This window comes from Melozone crissalis, unplaced genomic scaffold (assembly GCF_028551555.1).
Source record: "Melozone crissalis strain CALT ecotype California unplaced genomic scaffold, PUWL_Pcris_2 ptg000017l_1, whole genome shotgun sequence".
Taxonomy (NCBI): domain Eukaryota; kingdom Metazoa; phylum Chordata; class Aves; order Passeriformes; family Passerellidae; genus Melozone; species Melozone crissalis.
In genome coordinates, this window is record NW_026535795.1 from 12,740,468 (window position 1) to 12,761,317 (window position 20,850).

At 51.0% G+C, this 20,850-nt stretch overlaps 1 protein-coding gene across 1 annotated transcript in view; it reads left to right on the forward strand.

Annotated features, from left to right (window-relative positions):
* Positions 1-7,051: 7,051 nt before the first annotated feature.
* Positions 7,052-20,850, forward strand: part of LOC128936175 (perilipin-3-like) — a 55,383-nt gene continuing 41,584 nt past the window's right edge. Inside the window, exons 1-6 of the mRNA XM_054274925.1 lie at positions 7,052-7,113; positions 7,459-7,647; positions 7,704-7,946; positions 8,590-8,665; positions 8,904-9,005; positions 12,711-12,832. Coding sequence (XP_054130900.1) covers positions 7,052-7,113; positions 7,459-7,647; positions 7,704-7,946; positions 8,590-8,665; positions 8,904-9,005; positions 12,711-12,832 — 794 coding nt within the window. The remainder of the gene's footprint in view (positions 7,114-7,458; positions 7,648-7,703; positions 7,947-8,589; positions 8,666-8,903; positions 9,006-12,710; positions 12,833-20,850) is intronic.

A 20,850-nucleotide genomic window follows, 5' to 3' on the forward strand; every position in this document is an offset into this window, starting at 1 on the left:
TTGATTTAACTCTTACATTTTTTGTTTAGTTACTTTTTGTAAAAGCTCTCATATATTTTAATATATATTTTAATATATATTAAAATATATCATGATATATATTTTAAATATATTTATTATATATTTATATATTATTTAATAATTATATTATTATATATTTATATATTATATCTTATTATATATATTATTATCTATTATTATATATTATATAATTATATATTTATATATAATATATATTTTAATATATGTTTTTGTAAAAGCATTCTTATATATTTTAATATATATTTTAAATATATTAAAATATTTAAATATTATATATATTTATATATTATATATTTTTATATATGTTATATATAATAATATATATTTTTAATGTATATTTTTTGTAAAAGCTTTCTTACATATTTTAATTCTTAAGTATTTTTTTTAGTACTTGTTCAGGGATTGGTCAGCTATAAGGCACTAAGCTGTCCCTGTAACATTTCATTTTTAAGCTTTGCTGTTCACTCAGCTGTACCCCAGCACAGGAGAGATGCAGCAGGGAGTGTGTGTTGGGCTTCTGGTTACTCTGAGGGATGACAACCTCAGCTCCTACAGCCTCTTCTTCCTTCATCCTTTTAATCACTGATGGGATGGTTCTTATTCCTTCAGTTTCACAGGACACCTTTCTGCTTTGGGTTTCCCTGAATTCCTTATTCCTGCCTTAGTGAACAGCTGGATGTTTACAGGGAGCATTTTCTGCCTTGCTCAGAGGTTCTGAGGGCAAAACTTCCCTGAAAGTTCTGCCCTCAGAACCTCTGAGCACCGTGGGGCAGTGCAGGAGGGAGCAGCTGTGCCAGCAGTTCCTGTGGGTGCCACTCAGTGCCACTCAGTGTCCCTTTTCCTGGCAAAGCCACTCCAGTTCTGCTGGCAAACTCAGCTCAATTCACTTGCCCCCAACAACTCAAGTTCAGCTGTGCCAGTGTTTTCTTGTGGAGCTGTCAAGGGAGGCAAGCAGAAATCTGGGATCCAGGTGTTTTCAGTTTAGGGAAAATCCTTGGTTTTTCCTCTGGGGAAGGTGGAAAGGATTGTCACTGCTGTATGTGTGTGTGAGAATGATTCATTTAAAGCAGAGTGAAAAGCTGGGGCTGCCCCTGGATTCCCTGGCAGTGCCCAAGGCCAGGCTGGACAGGGCTTGGAGCAGCCTGGGACAGTGGAAGGTGTCCCTGCCCTGGCAGGGGTGGCACTGGATGGGCTTTTAGGCCTCTTCCAACCCAAACCATTCAGGAATTCCATGAAAATACAGACTGGGCTGAAGGGTTTCATCCCTGCTTTTCCCTTGGAATTCTTTCAGCACAGAGTGGCTGTTGTGCAGCTGGAGAAGCCAGGACATGGCATTTGCATGGGATCCAAGGGAAGCAGAGCCCTGGGAGGGACAGGGAAGGGTTTTGGATTTGTGCTGCACATTTGGGTCAGGGGAATAGGAAGGAGATCCCTCCTTGATGGCTGCTCAAGGCTCAGAGGCCACTGACACTTAGGATCTGTGTTTGTACCTTTGGAACAGGGTGAACACTCACACAACACTTGGAAAAGCTGGGCCAGAGAGGCTGAGGTGAGGTGGATAAAGCAGGATAAATAAACCTGAGAGTAAATAAACCTGAGCAGACATCTCCCCTGGGGCTGCAGCAGCTGGGGCACTGTTCCCTCCAGGACAATGGCAATCCATGGCTCTGCTCAGTACTGCCCTGTCAGACTGAATCTTTAGTCTCTGTCAGACTGGATCCAGCTGGATCTTCCCCTTCCCAGGTGGATAAATGGATCTCCTGTGGGCCTCTCCTGCTCTTCTGGGCCTGTTCTGAGGCACAGACATTGAACTTCAGTGCAATGTTAAAGAGTAGGGAATGGGGGGCTCCATCAGCCACTGGGGAGGCAAATTGCTGTTCAGTTGCTTCACTGGTGAGTTGTTAATGTGTGTGTGGGTTAGTAATGGGTTAGTAGTGGGTTAGTAGGGGGTTCTGAGGAGCTGAGAGCTCTCTGGAGAGCCTTTGGCCTCACATGGAAGCAGGTGGGTACAGGAGATGCCAGGGAGCCTCTCAGCATGCACTGAGGGGAATGTCCTCACTAAAATCTGTCATCTACAATTTGGTACTTGAAGCATTTGAGGGACAGCACAGCTTCTCCATACAATGCCATCAGATAGATCCCTGTGTGCTCTCCCTGCAGGGAAGTGTCCCCTGGAGCAACACACAGGCCATGGCATTCCTGTGAGTGAGAGCTCAGTGCCATAAATCAGGTGCCTTCCCCTGTGTCACATTCCCCCTTCCTGTGACATCTCACCCTTGGGTCCTGCTCCTGCTCTGGGGCCAGTTTGACTGCCAACCCAGCCCTGCTGCTGCTCTCACAGCAGCACATCCCAGCTCCCTGGCTCTGTCTCACCCAAGTTACTGCCTGGTTCCATCTGCTCCCAGTTTTCCCAGTCCTCACTAGACCCTCAAGCTTTGGAGTCCTGCAGGTGTCCTGTGCTTGCTCTGGAGGGACAGAGCTGGTGGCCTGGAGCTCACAGCCTGGACTAAGCTCCTTGTGCCTCTCTCCTGCTGCTCCCTCTGCCTCACACCTGCCCCCTCTGCTAAACCCCACCCCAAAACCCCACAGGGCACTCCGGTGATGCTGCAGCTCCTCCACCCCCAGGCACAGCCCCAGGGCCACATCCTGGGCTGCTGGGGACACCTCTGTCACTCTGGGCACCCAAACAGCAGAGAGGGCTGGGCACCCCCTTGGCTGCAATGGCTGTGGGTTCTCCAGGGGGTTCCATCCCCCCACAGCTCCTCTGGGATGGACTCCCCACTCTGGGGTGCCCCCATTGCCTCTCACCCTTTTGGGTTATCATGACCAGCCCCACAGATGCCAACAGCAGGGGCCACTCTAATCCCTTTGCAGAGAGGTGTGTGTTTAAATCTCATTTGTGTTTAAATCTCATTCCTTTCATTAAAAGCACTGGGCTCACTGAAGTCCCTGTGTGCAGCGTGTTTATAGAATTAGCCTGTAAGGATGAGTTTATTCCCACTGGAGAGATGTAACACCACTAATTAATAGAGCAGGTTAATCCCTTTATTAGGGTGCTGCTGAGAGGACCCTCAGGTTAACATTTGGATGAGCCCAGCGCTCCCTCCCTCCCCTGCTCATTATTTTTATCATTATTTTGGTTCTTATTACAAAATTGCACGGCTCATCTGGAAAGCTCTTGCCCTTCTAAATCCTGCTGGCTGCTCAGCCCTGTGGCAAAGAAAAGAACTCTCAACTTCATTTTCAAACATCAAGGCCCATTAAATCAAAGTGATGCTTTCCAAATCTTGTGGCTCTCACCAGCCCAGCCCCATCCCTTCCTCCCTCCTTCCCTCCCTCCTCTTCCTGCCCTTCCTCCCTCCCCTGGCTCCAGGCCTTCAGCTCAGCTGGACATCTCCCAGTCTGCTCAGCTGACAGGATTCTGAGGCCACGTTTTAGGGCATTATCAGAGGTTTCCCTTTCCTTGTCTGTGCTGTGGGAACCTGGTGACCTCCTCTCTGTCACCTCAGAGCTGTGGCCAGAGCTGGCTGTCCCTTGGGAGTGAAGGAGGGGTGGATCCAGCTGGGTCTGGGGCTGCCTCATGTCACCCTCCTGCTGTCCTTTGGGTTCTCCTGCCATCCCTGGGGTTCTCCTGCTGTTCTTGGGGTTCTCCTCCTGTCCTTGGGGTTCTCCTGCCATCCCTAAAGTTCTCTTGCTGTCCTTGGAGTTCTCCTGCTGTTCTTGGGGTTCTCCTGCCATCCTTGGGGATCTCCTGCTGTCCTTGGGGGTTCTCCTGCTGCCCTTGGGGTTCTCCTGCCGTTCTTGGGGTTTTCCTACTGTCCTTGGGGTTCTCCTGCCGTCCTTGGGATTCTCCTGCTGTCCTTGGGGTTCTCCTTTGCTGAACTGTTCCCCTGCTCTGGCCTCGTCCTACTCTGTGTGTGATGGGAGGAGGTTTCAAAGGGGTTTGCTCAGCAGAACAGGGACATGAAGTGCCGGGCTTGGGCAGAACTTCCCCATCCACAGTGAGCTTTCCAAAACCTCTGCAGCTCCTGGGACTCCCCTGTGGGCATTAGGGAAGAGATGGCTTTGGGATGAGGTAGAATTGAGGCTTCTGGGGCTTTCTGGCTTCAGGATCTCAAATGTCCCAGGAACCAGTGGGGTTTAGGCTGAGCTGTCCAGCAGAGACACAACCCAAAAGCTTGTCCTGCTGCCCTGCCTTGGCCCATCCTCTCTGCTGTGCCTGCAGAATCCTCGGATTTGTCTGGGAAGGGACCTTAAAGATCATCCCATTCCACCCCCTGTCATGACAGGGACACCTTCCACTGTCCCAGGCTGCTCCCAGCCCGGCCTTGGGCACTGCCAGGGATCCAGGGGCAGCCCCAGTGCCAGGGCACCCTGTGCCAGGCCTGCCCACCCTCACAGGAAGGATTCCTGCCCAATATCCCCCTCTCCATCCGCTGCAGAGACACACAAACCCCTCCAAGCCATGCCGGAGCGCGGGCCGGTCCCTGCAATTTCCCACTCGAACACTTGGAGGCAAAGCTGCCTTTCTGGACAGACAGACAGACTTGGCACAGCAGAGGCTCCTGCCCACCGTTCCTGGCTCTTCCCCTGACATTCGGGGGTAACTAACCCCAGCTACTGGGCACAAGGCACTTGTCCTGAATGCAGGGCCTGACCCGGGGTGCTCTGCCAGCCCCCGACATTCACCTGAGGGGACAAAGGTGATGGGGCATAGGTGACCCTGCTGAGGCCAGCCTGACAAGGTCACCCATACCCTAAATAACAATGGCTCATCACCCAGCATCCCACTTCTCTGGAAAACCATCTCCCAACAAACCACTCTGTGTTTCTCACCTGAGCACCGTGAAACTTTAAATTAAATATTTCCCTGCTGTGATGGAGTCACTAGCTGCCAGCTTTTAATAAAAGCACTTTCTCCCACTTAAATTTCAGGCTCCCTTTTCCCCAAGGGAAGGCTCAGCCCAGAAGGGCTCTAGTCTCTGTTTCTGGTCACTCCAGAGCTGCTTTCCTGACCCTGCTCCAAGCCCCAGGGAAGATCCTCCTCACCCAATCCCTCCAGCTGAGGCCGCTGGTGCCACCAGCCGGGATTTGGGGACGCTGTGGGTGCCCAGATGCACATCCAGAGCCAGCGCAGCTGCTCCCCAGGATATTTTGGGAGAGCACAGCGGAGGAAAAGCTCATCCGAGAGGGATTTGCCAGCAGAGGGCAATGCCGGGATGGGTTTCCCTCCATCAGGGTGCTGAACCAGCTCCAGTGCGGGGGGAGAAGGTGACAATGCTGGGGTCCCCAAGTGCCTCAGCCCCGGCAGGAGGACAGCCCAGCCCCTGTCCCTGGAGGTGACACCGGGAGCTGCCACCCTCTGTCACGGGCAGCGGGATGGGGTGTCCCAACCCAGGCTGGGGCTGGTGCTGAGTGTGGGGACAGCTCACACAGATCCAGGCTGGGTTTTCTGCTTAGGGCTGGGTTTGGCAAGGCCGGGTTCATGGCTGGACTCGATGATCTCGGGGGTCTGTTCCAACCTAAGGGATTCTGAGATTCCCAGTGCCAGAGTCCCTGGGGTCAGGCATCTCTCCTGGCTCTGTTCCTCTCATGCCCCAGGGATGGTCAGCTCCACCTGACCAGCAACGACACAGAGATAAAATGCAAAACACTCTTATGTATTGCAACAGGGAGCAGCTCTGCCTGGCATGTAAACTAAAATACAAAATTAGAGTTAAAATATAAAGAAGAGGGATAAAAAGGAAAAGCTGTTTTTAGTTGAACAGCTGGTGATGCCTCAGCAGGCACCTCCATGGGCTGTCACAGCACTTCCCAAATCCAATACCTGACATCATTCTTCAGCCTCATTCAGTTCAGTCACTCCACCTCAGTCCTGAGCAAATATTGACAAGTCTGATATAATCTCATGAGCACAGTCCTGGAGAACTTCCTTTTGTTTGCAGGGAGCTTGGTGCCCTCCACATCCCCTGGCCAGGAGCCAAGGGACATGAGCAGAGTTAAATTGGAAAATAAAGGACAAGGGCAGAGGGGCTGTGTGTGCATGTGGTTGGCTGGGAGGCTTTTGGGGACCAGGGATGCTCTTCTGACACGTCTGCCCAGAACACGGCTGTCAGTGCTGGGTGGCTGTGGGGGCATCCCCTGTGCCCAGGGACTCGCTCCAGTGTCACATTTGCTGTCAGAGAATGTGACAAATCTTCCCTCACCCACCTCTTCCACCCCTCACCTGATGTTATTCTCCTCTGCCAAACCATCCCTCAGCAAGGGCAGGAGGTCCTAACTCAGCTCCTCAGCAGGGCTCACCTTATTGCTTGGAAAGTTTGGGGTGCTTTTGTTTTATCAACCCACCAAACAGCAATTCCAGCTCAGGGAGAGCCATGGGGGCGTTGGGATAGAGACTGAGGGACGCTGCAGCTTCTGCTGGACATGTGTTGACAGGGTTCCCACCACTTCTGTGTGGCCATTGAGGGGCTGGGGCTGTCCCTGCTGGGGCTCTGAGGTTTGGTGACACTGTGGGCATGAAATGCCTCAAATCTGTTGCCTTGAACTGGAGCCAAAGGTTTTGGCTTTGGCAGGGTGAAGGTCCCACTGCTCCCATCCCTGATCCACAATCCGTGGTGGCTTCTCAGCATGGGCACACACACTGACCCTGCAGCTGAGGCTTCATCTCCAGATGTTCATTCTCAATTTAAGGTCTCACTTAAGTCTTCACCTTTAAAAGCTTCCTTCAATCTGCCTGTGACCAGTTCCCACCCATTGGGATGTTCTCTGTGACACCCACTGCTCCCACACCCCACAAACCATCCCAACTTCACCCACAGGTGATGTTCTCTTCTAGCAACGTCCAAAAAACCAGGACAGAACCATACTAAGGGCTTGCTCTGGAATTTATTTATGGAGGCAGCTCTGCATTTAACCGCCCAGCAGCCTGGTGGAGATGGGCTGTGTTATTGCATGGTTATGGAAACATGGAGAGGAGCTGCTGTGGAGATGGAAGGATGATTTTAGCATGGAGCAGCGGGGAGAGAAAAGCCATAAGGACTCTCGGAGGAAGGGGGCTTCTCGCCGTTGGTGAAGTGAGGGAGCCTGGGAGGCCTCACAGCAGCTGAGGAAAGGCCCAAAGGAAAGATGGGGACACAGTGTTCAGCAGGGCCTGTGGAGAGAGGAGAAAAGGGCATGGCTGAAAACTGAGGGGAGAAAGATGATTTTTTTTCCAGTGTGGTTGGTGAGAGATCGGCACCAATAGTGGAAGCCCCATCCCTGGGAGCATTCAGCATCAGGCTGGACGGCACCCTGAGCAACCTGGTCTGCAGGGAGAGTGCTCAGCATGGAATGGGATGATCTTTAGGGCTCATCCAAGTCAAACCATTTAAGGATTTGATCATTCTATGATCCCTGTCTCTCACGGTGGAGTAGCCCTAGGACTTCTGTGGAGGGCCCAGCGCTGGCCGTGCTGCGCTGGGGCCTGCGGGTGCCGGTGCCCGCGGTGGCTGCAGGGTCGCTGCGGGAGCGCTGGGTGCTGGCACCGAGCCCCGGCGGGGGCGATGGGCAGGGCAGGGCTGCGGGCTCCCACAGCAACGAGTGCAACGAGCCCGGGGCCCAGCAGTGCCCGAACTCGGCCCCTTCCCGGGCAGCTTCCTCCAGGCGCTCCCCCCGGGCAGGCAGGAGCTCCCCGGCAGCCCCTGCCCGGAGTACGGGGCCGGCAGCACCGGGGCAGCCCCGGTGGTTCGGCCCGGCCCCGCTGGAGGCTCCGTGGCAGCCCCGGGGCAGCCCTCCCGGCCCTGTCCACTGCGCAGCCGCTGCCCTCGCTGCAGCCCCGCTCAGCGCTTGCTCAGGGAGCAGAGCCCGGGCCCGCACCCGGCCTTCTCCTGCCTTCGCAGCTCCGCTCCACGGCCCCTGGATCGGCCCGTCCTGCCCGCTCCGCCTGCGGACCCACAGCCGAGCCGGCCCCGCACCAAACCCTGCTGCTCCCGCACCAAACCCTGCTGCTTCCTCACCAAACCCTGCTGCTCCCGCACCGAACCCTGCTGCTCCCGCACCAAACCCTGCTGCTGCCGCTGTCCGCTCCCACCCCGCCGGGCCCTCGGGCCGCAGCTTCCACAGGGTTTGCAGTTTCCTTAGTAGTACTTTATAATTACCCTGTTCCCCACCGAGAGAGAGTAAGCAGGGCCCTCATTGACTCTGCTCTGCTCCTCGTGGTCTCGTCTAAGCGACAGAGTCCCCAGGGAATCAGCTCTGCAGAGCAGAAGCTTTGACAGCTGCTGGCATTTCCAGCCAGGAGCTGCTGAGAAGCCTTGGGAGGATGGGGAGCAGTCCAGGGTGGGTATGGAGGGCAGGCAGGAGGCCACCAAAGGGCCACTGGAACCGTGTAACAGAGCTCAGAGACAAGTCCCAGGGAAAGGCTGCTCTGCCCACACCAAGACAGGGCCTCTTACCGCCCCAGAAAACATGAAATCTTTTGATTTTACTCTTGAGTAGGGAACAAAATGAAAAGCCAAGGGATTGGGCTGACCTCCCTCTTTGCCTGGCCTGTTGCTGTGCTCCCAGCACCACGCCCTGCCTGCAGCAGAGCCTGGACAGTCCCCACGAGCTGCCCACCGGGAAACACCACGTCTGGCAGCAAGTTTGCTCAGCTTCCCTTTCCCAAAACAGAACCATTTCCCATCCCAAGAAAATTCAATCTCTGCCTCTTCCAAAGCTCATTTCCTGCAAATCACTGATGAAAAAAGTGCACTGCTGTCCCAGTGAAGGTGCAGTGCCATTCCAGGGAGGGGGGGTACCCCCTGACTGCGTGGGCAGGCTGGAGCAAAGTGGTGCTGGTGTGGAACAGAGACTCCCTCTGAGGCATCTTCCTGATATAGCCTGGTAGAGACACCCAAGAGCACATGCAAGTGGATATGGATAGTGAAGAGAGTATGGAAGTAGATGTAGAAGATACTGCAGAGGAGATGGAAGTTGATGAGGTAGAGCAGCTGGAGGAGATTATGGAGGTTGATATGGAAGAAGAGATGGAGGACATGGAAGTTGATGAGGTAGAGGAGCTGGAGGAGATGATGGAGGTTGATATGGAGGAAGAAATGGAGGACATGGAGGTTGATGGGGTAGAGGAGCTGGAGCAGATGATGGAGGTTGATATGGAAGAAGAAATGGAGGACATGGAGGTCGATGAGGAAGATGAGGAGGAGCCCATGATCCTGGGATGAAGATGGAGCCCCACAGCAGGACAGGCAGGTGCTGGCCATGCCCTGCCCCTAATGGAGGTGGATGTGGAAGAGTTTGTTGAGGAGCTGGAGGTTGATATGGAGGAAGAATGGAGGACATGGAGGTCAATGAGGAAGATGAGGAAGAGCCCATGATCTTGGGATGAAGATGGAGCCCCACAGCAGGACAGGCAGGTGCTGGCCATGCCCTGCCCCTAATGGAGGTGGATGTGGAAGAGTTTGTTGAGGAGCTGGAGGTTGATATGGAGGAAGAATGGAGGACATGGAGGTCAATGAGGAAGATGAGGAGCAGCCCATGATCCTGGGATGAAGATGGAGCCCCAGGACAGGACAGGCCAGTGCTGGCCATGCCCTGCCCACAGGCAGGGTGGGTCTCCTGCTGCCAGGCTGGAGCTGGGCTGGGTGGCACAGTGACACGGTGCCCAGGGGGCTCTGGATTGTGGGGGCACAAACACCACCCCAGCCTGTCCTGTGCTTGCTCTGGGCCACACCAGCCCCATCCCAGCGCCTGGGGCCCGGCTCCAGCCCAGCTGGGCTCAGTGCTGGCAGCAGAGTGCCACTGTGCCAGCGTGTGCCAGCCTGGGGGCACAGGGAACAGCCCTCAGGGCCAGGCTGGAATGGTCCTGTGCTGCTTCCCTCTCTTCCAGAACTGACAGAGATGATGGACACTGTCCCTTCTGTATATACGTTCTATAAGCTGTAGTTAGGTTCTTCTGTAAATACATTTCTTAGACTGCTATATAGATCCTTTTACTGTAAATACACTTCATAGATTGTTGTTGTCATAAAGATTCTTATAATGTAAATACATTCTGTAGTTTGTTGTTGGTGGTGCTGTTCTGTAAATACATTGTCCTTGTTTTTCTCAGCTCTCTTTGCATGTTCTTTGGGAACAAGCAGCGTTTGCAGAGTTGGGGTTTCCACTTTCTCTGGGTTCCTGGGGCTGGAGGTCCCTGGGGATGCTGGCACGGACACCTGGGGGCTAGGGGTCCCTGTGCGCAGGGGGTCCCACTGACAGAGATCCCTCTGCCCCTGCAGTTGCTGGGCAAAACCCCAGCGGGCCCTGGCCCATGGGAGCCCATGAGGGAGCAGGGCCGAGCCTGCATGGTCCTGCAGAGCCTCAGCCAGGGCTCCTCCCTCGTGTCCCCAGTGCCACCAAGGCTGTGCTGGGCTGTGTGGGCACCCCCTGCTCCCGGGCACCCCGAGGGGCTGGAGGCAGAAGGGAGTCTCAGTAACGGGGCCTCTGGCTTGGGCTCAGGCTCCAGGAAGCCTTGGGGACAATCAGGGCTGTGTGGGCACCCCTGGGTGCTGCAGACCAAGCCTCAGCTGCAGGGAGCCAGTGTGGCAGGGCTGCTGTGTCCCCATGGGCAGGGTTTGATTTGGAGCCTGTGCTTGTGGGAGCACAGGGAGCTCTGAGCTGGGCCTGGACCCACAGCACAAGAGAACTCTGAGCTGGGTTGGGCATGGCTGAGCTGAGCTGGGCCTGGAGCCTCACAACAGGGAGCTCTGAGCTGGGCCTGGAGCCACAGCACAGGGAGCTCTGAGCTGGGCCTGGATCCATGGCCCGGCCCTTCCACCCATTGCAGCCACTCTGGACTGGGGGCTGTGACAAGGGGAGCCCCAGGATCTGCCCCTGCCAGATCTCTTCAGCCTCCACAAGGAACTGCCTCTGGCAGCAGGACTGCCCAGCACATTCATCCCTTTCATTTTATCCTTCAGCATCCAAGTGCGCTTAGTTCCTCTCTAGGGATAACACAAAATTCCGCCCTGGTGCCCATGAAGCGGCAGCCCCTCCCGGGCTCATCCACGCCCCAGCTCTGGGTTGTGACCATGGGAAGCACCTGGAGCTGTTGGAGGGAGTGCAGAGGAGGCCCCAGAGATGCTGCAGGGGCTGGAGCCCCTCTGCTCTGAGGAAAGGCTGAGAGAGTTGGGGTTGCTCAGCCAGGAGGAGAGAAGGCCCTGGGGAGACCTCACTGCGGCCTCCCTGGCTGGGGGCAGGATATGGAGGAGTCCCTGGGCATGCAGCCCAGCCCTCTCCTTAAGTAGAAAAAAAGAAAGGAAAAAAAATTAAATGGGCAAAGAAAAGGTGGAAATGTGTTTATTTGTGTATCAAAAACTTGGGGTGACAAAATGAACCCGTTGTCCTCAGGCCCTTTGTGTGATGCAAAGGATAGGCACAATAAATCCAGGTACTCATTAGCTGTGGAACCCCCATGTTTCCTTGGAGGCCACACTGGGGACAGCCAGATGCCCATGTTGGAGACACCAGCCCTGAGAGGGCTCCAGGGCTTTCCAAGGTTTGGGAGCATTTTTCCTTCAGCTTGTTTCCCTGCTGGCTGGTGAACAGCTTCCAGGCCATTTCCACTCTCCCAGGCAAGGCATCAGAGGGGTTTAATGCAAGTTGTGATAAAATGTCTGTCTTTACATACAGCCATAAACTAATCAAGGAAAGCTGAACTGGTAAAAATCATTGGATCACTTTGGACTTCAGGCTTTAGTTTTTATCAAGCTTTGATTTTTATCAGGATTTAATTTTATTCAGATCATCTAACTTTTAGGAGATACATCAAGCTTTCATTTTTATCAGACAGGAGCTGCTGGTGGAAGCTCAATGTGCTGATCATGGGTGGGTTCTGGTGAGGGTGGTGGGCTGAGCCTTGTGGGTGTCTCACTGCATTCCCTGGCCCAGACAAGCTGCTGTTGTGTCCTGAACCAGAAGCCTGATGAGGAGAAAGGCCTATGGGAAAACAAGTTTCAATAAAACCTTTGAGTGCTTGTTATAAATGTAGGGAAGAGGTGCTGAATATTCCTTGCTCCCCAGGTAAAGCTAGAAGAGTCTTTTAAGCATGGAGCTGAGAATTGCAGATTGGCTGGGGAAAAAGATGATGCTAAGACATGGACACTGCCCACTAAGGCAGGAGAGGAGCGTGCCCTCACACCCCATGAGGACACCCTGGTGGCTGTGCTGACCCTCTGCCAGGATTCCCTGGGCTGCTCTGCCTCTCCTGGCTCTGCTTGTCCTACCTCCTGTGCTTGCACTCCCAGAGGGGTGTTTGTGAGGGGCCCTTGGAAAAGCAGATTAATGAGTGAGACACTGAGAATTAAAGCAATCCACATCCACACACTAAGCAGGGCTGCTGTCAAGTGCTGTTCCCGAGGGTGATAATATCACTTCCCCCTTAATTTCTTAGTAAATCCATTATGATTAATGCTATTACAGTGGGAACACTATTATTATAAATACATGGGTGATGGCAGAGCTGCAGCATTAATAACACTGGGTATTACTTTAATTAGCTGCTGTTTTGATAGGACTCTTACCCAGCTGCATTAAGCTGAGTTTTGCATTGCAGCCTTCTCTGGGCTGTCTCTGCTGCAAGGACACAAAATGAGAAGCATCTCCTTCCTTCTGGCCAAAAGCCACCTCCTCGTGGCACTGTCACTCAGCTGAGCTCCCAGTGGGTTGGTGGCACCTGTGGAAAGCGTGGGACAGTGCTGATGGAGTCTTGTGATGTTGGAGACCAGCAACAAGTGGAGGAGGGAATGGAAGCAGCACTTGGCACCTCCAGGTGAGGACACGAGAGGCCTCTGCAGCCCATAGGGATCTGGGCCAGCTTGGGAATATTCTCATCCCTCCTTGTGGCCTCATGGCTTCCAGAGCTTCTCTGAAGGACTTTCCAACACATTTTTTTCTGCTTTTCATAGATCTGCAGAATCATTAAGGCTGGAAAAGCCCTCTGTGATCACCGACTACCAGCTGTTCTCCCAGCACTGCCAGGCCCACCAGTAGACCATGTTTCCAAGTGCCACATGCACAGGGGTTTGAAATTCCTGCAGGGATGGAAAGTCCACCTCTGCCCTGGGCAGCGGTTCCAATGCCAAGTGAAGGAGGGAATGGAAGCAGGAGCTGGCACCTCCAGATGAACCTGAGCCTTTGGGGCTGACCGTGCAGATGACAGAAGAGGCCCCTGCAGCCCTTGGGGATCTGGGACACCTTTGGAATATTTTAACCCTCCTTGTGGCCTCGTGGCTTCAGGGCTTCTCTGAAGGACTTTCCAACACATTTTTTCCTGCTTTTCATTGACCTGTAGAATCATTAAGGTTGGAAAACCCCTCTGTGATCATTGACTACCAGCTGTTCTCCCAGCACTGCCAGGCCCACCACTAAACCAGGTTCCCAAGTGCCACATGCAGAGGGGTTTGAAATTCCTCCAGGGATGGAAACTCCACCTCTGTCCTGGGCAGCTGTTCCAATGTTTGACAGTCATTTCCATGATGAAATTTTCCCTAACATCCAACCTAACACTGCCCTGGTGCAACTTGAGGCCTACTCCTTTTGTGCTGAGCCTTACTGGCACCTGGCTCCACCCTCCCTCAGGAATGGTGTAGGGGGATAGAATATATGTAAATAAAGGTAGTATAGAAAGTAATCTTACCCTCTAAAGAGTTGCAGCTGGGTTAATTATTAAAGATTAGCAGCAGGCCTGATTTTAACAGGCCACAGCTGTAGCTAACAAGAAGAATGTTATAAAAGACTGGATTGGTGGGAACTAGAGTCAGTTGGCTGCTGTGAGGACAAGTCAGTGCCTAGAGGAGCTGCCTACAAGAAACATCAAGGAGGTACGAAACTCGAGCAATATAGAACTCTTGCAATATAATGACAACAGAATGGAGTCAGCTGGAGCCCTCCTTAGCTGGGGGGTAGTTCTGCCTTTTGCTGTGTTATAGATGGATAGTGAGATGATTGGCTCTGGCAATTCAGGGATAACTATTGTGTAAACATTAAGAAAAGCTTTAACGATGTATAGTTATGTTATTGTAGTTTAGATGTCCTCTGTTCTCCCCATAGTTCCCTTTTCCCCCTCCTGTAGTGTTACCATCAGACAGCCGGGGTTGTCTAGGACAGGTACAAAGAAGGCTGCACATGTGCCCCTTGCATGGGGCAGTTGGGAATGGAAAAGCTTGGTGCTTAGGGGGTGAGGCATGGCAACACCTGATCTCCAATCCAGTTACATAAAGCAGTCTCCACTGATAAATGGCAAAGAAGAGCTGACTGACAGACCCTGGGAGGGGCCAGGGCTGGCTGATGCAACCCCCAGGGGTATAAAAGACTGAGCATCCATCTTGAAGATGAACCTGCCATGTGGTATTCATCCCACCGCTTCAGCTTTTTTCCTTATGTACTCCTTTTGTTGTATTTTTGTCAAGGTTTAATAAACCTCTTTAAATTTTCAAAGTGAGCAGTTGTTTCTCACAGCTGCCTTTGTGCCCTGTCCCTGCTCCCCAGGGACCCTTTGCTGTCCCCAGGGGATGCAGAGGGCCCTTCCCCTCCTCCATCCCCATCCCCTCCTGCTCCTGACACAAACAGGCCCCAGGGCTCCTTTTCATGCCTTCAAATTAGCACCTACTTAAAATTCCAACGCAAATACATTTTTAATTTCCTTAATTAAAATTATTTCCTCGTTAGAGCTGAATAATGGGATTTGAAGCATGGGAAGTAATGGGGTGTGCCAGGCTGCATGGGAGCTGAGGCTCTGGTGAGCACAGTGAGGTCCTGGCAGAGATGGCATCATGTCCCACATATTTAGGGAGCCAGAATGAGGCAGAGCTCAGCATCCCTGGTGTGAAAAATGTGTATTATATGATTGTCTTTTCACAAATATTAAAATGAATATTGTATGTGTTATGCTAGAAAGTTATGCTGTATTCATTCTCTTAAGTAGTGTGTTAAATATAGTTTTAGGTTATAACATAAGGTTAAAATAGAAACCATGCTAGGTAAGATATTTTTTAACTAGCTCAAGAAAGAGATGGGATAATCAAGAAATTCTTCACACAGAGATAACAGCAACAAGACACTAAGATCCCAAAAGAGAAGAATTATTGCCTTACTGGAAACTTTCATCTGCCTCCTTCTCATCTTTGAGGCACCAACAGGATTAAGGGGGAGAAGTTGACAATAACCAGAGAACACTCTTTGTTTGAAAAGAGTTTTTGAATAATTTTGAATTATTTTGTATGAGATGTACGAATGTGCAACAGGCTGTTGCTTTTAAGGGTTACTCCTTTGTAAGTGAGCATGTTTTCAAAAGGAAAGTATCTGGACATTCATAATTCTTTGCTTTTATTGCCCTTTATTTTCCTAACTCTGATTGTCCAAATTCTTATTGCTCTAATTTGTATTGCTATTTTTATAACCATTTTACCACTATTAAACTTTTAAAATTTTAAAACAAGTGATTGGTGTTTTTCACACCTGGCACCTCCAGTGAGTAAAATTCACCTGAGCGGCAGCTTAAGATGATATCCCAGCTGGTTTTCCAAAGGTTGAGGGTGATGGATTGCTCCCACTGCCTCCCCTCCAGGCCAAAATGACACCCAAAGGGGCTGCTGAGGGGGCTGAGCCCTTCTCATTGTGGGGGACTGTGGGAGCCAAGGTCTGGGGTGAATGTGGACGAAAATCATAGCAGGACCCCAACGTGGCATGGGGTAACTTCCTCCCTGTGTGCTGCTTTGCCCCAAGATGCCTCTGCCCAGAACAACTCTGGAGTTTGGCTCTGCAGGGCTTTCTCAGCCTGGAAGTTATGCTGGTGGGATGCTGGAGAGCTGCGTGCTGGAGCTCTGGTGCAAATGGGACAGGGAGGAAAAGGGACGATAGATGATGATGAGCTAAAATGCATTTTAACAAGCTCCTGCTGTCCTTCCACACCCCAGTGCCAGGGCTCATGGATGGGAGGTTCTGTAGCAAAGAGATGGATTAGTCCCACTTGGATCTCACTGAAAGAGAGAGAAAAGCACAGATTTCCCACTCCAAATCTCCAAACCTTCTCTGCTGTTTCTGTCTGGATGCCTCCTACCCCTTCCCAAACTCTCTCCTCTGCTGTATTTGGGAGTTATTAATGTATTTATTTAAATTAATAATAATTTACTTGTTAAAATGCTGCAGATCAGTGGGCTCTTCCTGAAGGAGGAGTGTTTTCAGCTCCAGAGGGTTCATTAGCTGCATGTTGGGATTGGGAGGTGCTGTGCACAGAATGATTTATACACATCCCTGCCACTCGAGCCAATCCAGCCTAGAATAATTCAAAACCAATTCCATAAATCACTTATAAATTATTACTGAAGTATTTATGCAGCAGAGGTGCCTTCCTGTGAATTGTTGGGTTTTTTACCAGCGTTTTCTGAACAGACAAAATAATGTTGATTTTTTGGTGCATCCTGAGTGCAAGAAGATCCAAATCTTTGGAGTCACCCTGCTCTGCCTGGCTGGCAGAGTCTCTCACTGCAGCCCCAAGCCTGACCACCGCATGTGTGCCTGCTCCCTGAGTAAGGAGCAGGTATCCTAATTAATCCTCATTTCCAGCAGCAGCCTGAAGGAGCTGCAGGATGAGCACGGTGCTGTTTGATGCAGATGAAGTGTGCTTTGGTGGGAATTCAATTACACAGCTTTTCCTTGCTGAACATAATGCATTTGGACGATACAGTAGTTTCTGTGTTAATGAGATGCATTTTCACTGCTGTGAAGTCTGTATTTCTCCCTGCACTTAGTGCACAGCATCCACATTAATTACAGTTCCAGTGGAGAAAAACCCACAGAGTTACTACCTGCATTTTCCTCCTGGTAATAGCAGTTTCCTTACATGGCCAGGAACATTATGGATTCACTTCTCAGCCACATTTTATACCAAACAACTTGATTGTGATAGCAGGGAGAAAACAACCCTGCTTCCCTTTGGCTGCTCAGGCTGTGCTGTAAAAGGGTCATTTAGAAGGGGGATGAATCAGATGCATTCAAGTCAGAACATCCTGGGAATAAAAGCATTTCTGGAAGTTGTTTTAAGAGGGTTTTGTGAGACATATGGAGCTCAAACCAGCAGCTGATGGGCCCGCAGAAAATGGAGCATCCCCCTGGGATGGGGGGCTGTGTCTGGCTGGAGCCCACCCCTGTAGGGCACTCCTCAGCCCTGGAGCCAGCATGGAAAACCACAGGTATTTTATATTCCAAGGAATTAACACATTTATGCTTTGATTTCTTTCTTGTTTTTGAGAGTTTTCAAACTCCCAAGCCTGACAGCATGAAGTTTCCCTGATATTTCTCCAGCAGAAGCTGTGCTTTGGGGGACATCCCACCGTTTGCTGCAAACCCCCACATTTTCGCCATAGATTTTGTTGTCACCTTCCCTGGGAGTGTTCACAAGTATTTGTGGCACTTGGCAATACACTTTAGTGGGAATGGTGGTGTTTGGTTCAAAGTTGGATTTGATCTTTTCCTTAATGATCCTGTGATTCCATGGAAAGCTGAGCAGTTGTGAGGTGTGTAAAGCAGGAGTTCCCAGGGAATAGCACTGCAGAGATATTTAATAAAAAAATGAGCAAAAATGTTGTAGCATTTTGTATAAATCACTCTGTGACCTTCATTTAACACCACTGCCTCCCCACCTGGAGGTGTGGACATAATAGCTTAATAGCTGGAAATCCCTTGTAGCCTCTAATGCATCTTGGCAAGTGGCATGGAAACAATTAACAGTTATTAACAGTTATTTCTGTTAATCATTCATGTCTTTATTCAGGTATTTACACATCTCCCTTTGTTTAAATCTCCCCTCCCTCTCAGGAGTTGAAACTCTGTGAATATGGGGGTGGTTAAAAATATAATGATGTGCACAAAGTCTTGGCTTCCCTGAGGAGCATTTGTGGAAAACTCTGGGATTTGGGGCTGTTGTGGTGGGCATGGATGGCAGAGGGGCTTTAGGAAAAGGATTTGCGTTAAGTACTGGGGAGAGAGATCCTTGGTCTTTGTGTCCAGCTGAGTGCATCTGGGGAAAAAGCAGTATGAAGGATCTCATCCCACTTTTTCCTTCATTCCTTTGAAAATTAACATTGTGCTTTTTCCAAAAATGTGTCTTTATTTTTCTTTTCCCCTCCCTTTTGATACTAGTGTTTAAAACAAAACTAGGAGCTCATGCTCATGGTGCAGTTTGCTGACAGCTTCCAGCAAGAATTTCAGGGGAAATCACCTTTTTCTGGAGCTCTGAGCACTTCTGCTGTGATGGAGGCTTTCAGAGACAATGAAGCAGGTGTAAGATGTAGAAAGTGTGAATCCTTCAAAAACCAGAGCTGTGTTTCAGCCACCCAGCCCTGGTGCTGCTCTGCTCTTTCAGAGGTTGCGGAGTTTGTGGGCAACACCTTTTGCAGCCCCAAGTACTTCAAAGTCAAAACTAAACTAAATCCAGAGAATTTAAAAAAAACAGAGAATCCCTGTCTGTTTACTACCTCCTGGCTGTAAATGGACCTGAACTGTGCTTTTATGGTGTCACCTGCAGCAGCAACAGCTGCAAATGGACTCATTTATTGATGGGGGGATTCTGAAGCACAAGTCTCTGGAAATCCTGACTCCAGGAGCCAGGGCTTCCCCAAATGTGGAGACAGGAATAAAGCCAGGGTGCCTTGCACTAGATGGAGCTCCAGGACAGCTGGCTCTCCTTGGTGAGAGCTCCCGCCCCTGTCCAGCTCTGTAAGGTGCCTGGACACAGGGAGCTGCTGGAGGTGACCTGCACCAGTACATCAGTGACCACCCTGCACATCCAGCAAAGCCCCCAGGATGTCTTTAGCTGATGTTGTTTGGTGCTTCCAGGCTGGTTTGGTTGCCTGCAAAAACAAAAAAGTCTCAAAAATTCACAGAATGATCAGGTTGGAAGAGACCTTCAAGATTGAATCCAACCCAGCCCCAACACCTCAACTAAACCGTGGCACCCTATTGTAAATGCAGGGAACCCTAATGAGGGAGAGATGATGCATCTGACTCCATGTTCTCAGAAGGATAATTTATTACTTTATGATACTATATTATATTAAATACTATACTAAAGAATAAAGAAAGGATACTTACAGAAGGCTAAAAAGATAATAATGAAAATTGGTAACTCTCTCCAGAGTCCTGACACAGCTTGGCCCTGACTGGCCAAAGAGTGAAAACAACTCCCAGCAGAATGCAATGGAACAATCACCTGTGGGTAAACAATCTCCAAACACATTCCACATGTGAGCACAACACAGGAGAAGCAAATGGGATAAGAATTGCTTTCCTTTTCTCTGAGGCTTCGCAGCTTCCCAGGAGAAGAATCCTGGGTGAAGGGATTTTTGCAGAGAATGTGAATGCCACAGCACCCAGTGCCACATCCAGGCTTTGTTAAACACACCCAGGGATGGGGACTCCACTTCCAGCCATTCCCGAACTTTGTCACTCTTTCTGTAAAAGCTTTTCCCCAATCTCCAGCCTGTATTTCCCTTGGTGCAGCCTGAGGCTGTGTGCTCTGGCTGTGTCAGTGCTGCTGCAGACAGAGCCCAGCCCCAGCTGAGCACAGGCACCTTTCAGGAGCTGTGCAGAGAGTGATGGGGGCAGCCCTGAGTCTCCTTTTCTCCAGGCTGAGCACCCCCAGCTCCCTCAGGGGCTCCTCTCAGGGTTTGTGCTCCCAGCCCCTCTCCAGCCTTGTTGCCCCCTCTGGATGCTCCTCCTTCCCTCTTCCATCTCTTTGGTCAGCCCTGTGCTGGAGGCAGAGCATCCCCTCCTCCTGGGAATCAGGACAGAGAAGGGCTGGTAGATCTTGCCATCAGCTCACCTGCTGCTGGCTGAATCTGGAGGAATTTACTTGAGGGAGGAGATTTCTCTGCTTCTTTAAATAAAATTTGCTGGCAGGTTCTTGGGGTGCAAATTTCCTTTCAATCTGGCTTAGTGGACGCCTCTGGAGGTTTGATTGGAGCTAATGGGAAGTGCAGGGTTTGGTAATTAGGGGGAAATGAATGGAAATGCAGCAGGTGAATGGTTGGGGTGGAACTTTTCAATCTTTCTGAAGTTCTTGGGCTCTCAGTGAGATCCTGCTCTCCAGGCAGAAGTGGTTTTACTAAAAATTCCACTTATAAATGGTACTAAAGCCTCTGTTAAGACTCCAAAACATTGACTGTGATCATTTTTGCAGCTCTTCTGAGTTCAGTGCTACTGAGGGGGTTAGAAATGGAAGCATTGTATATTAAGTGAAGGTGTTGGGCTGTGCAGAGGCTGCTGTTGGAATGGGGCATCTCTCTGGTTGAAGGAGTGTCTGGTGTTCAGTATGGCCCTTCAGTAGGAGAGTAGGACAGGATAAAGCAGATTTTGCTCTCTAAGAGATCAGCTATTCCTGTGGGGAGCAGGGAATTGTGTCTCAGCCAAAGCTCTGCTTCCAGGGAAGGCTCCCAGCTTCCCTGCTCTGGGTTATTTTTTAGATGAAACTTTGCTAATTTTGTGGCTGATTTTGTGTGCCACTGAAAACTTTCATGGAAACATGGGAAATATGGCCTGACTGAGGATGGGGGAGAGGGAGCAGCTCCTCGGGGTGAGGGCTGGTCACCCCTGGGGCTGGCTCTGGGCAGGGCTGGGGATGGTTCCTCTGGGTGAGTTCCTTTTGGGTGCTGGGAAGGAGGAGCCAGAGGGGTTCTTTAATCTGGTCCAAAAGCTGAGTGCCTGTGCCTGGGCTGGAGTTTGGCTGAGGTCCTGCTGCTCAGATCCTGCCCTGCTGCAGGTGGAGATGGGGATGGGGATTGAGCACCTCTG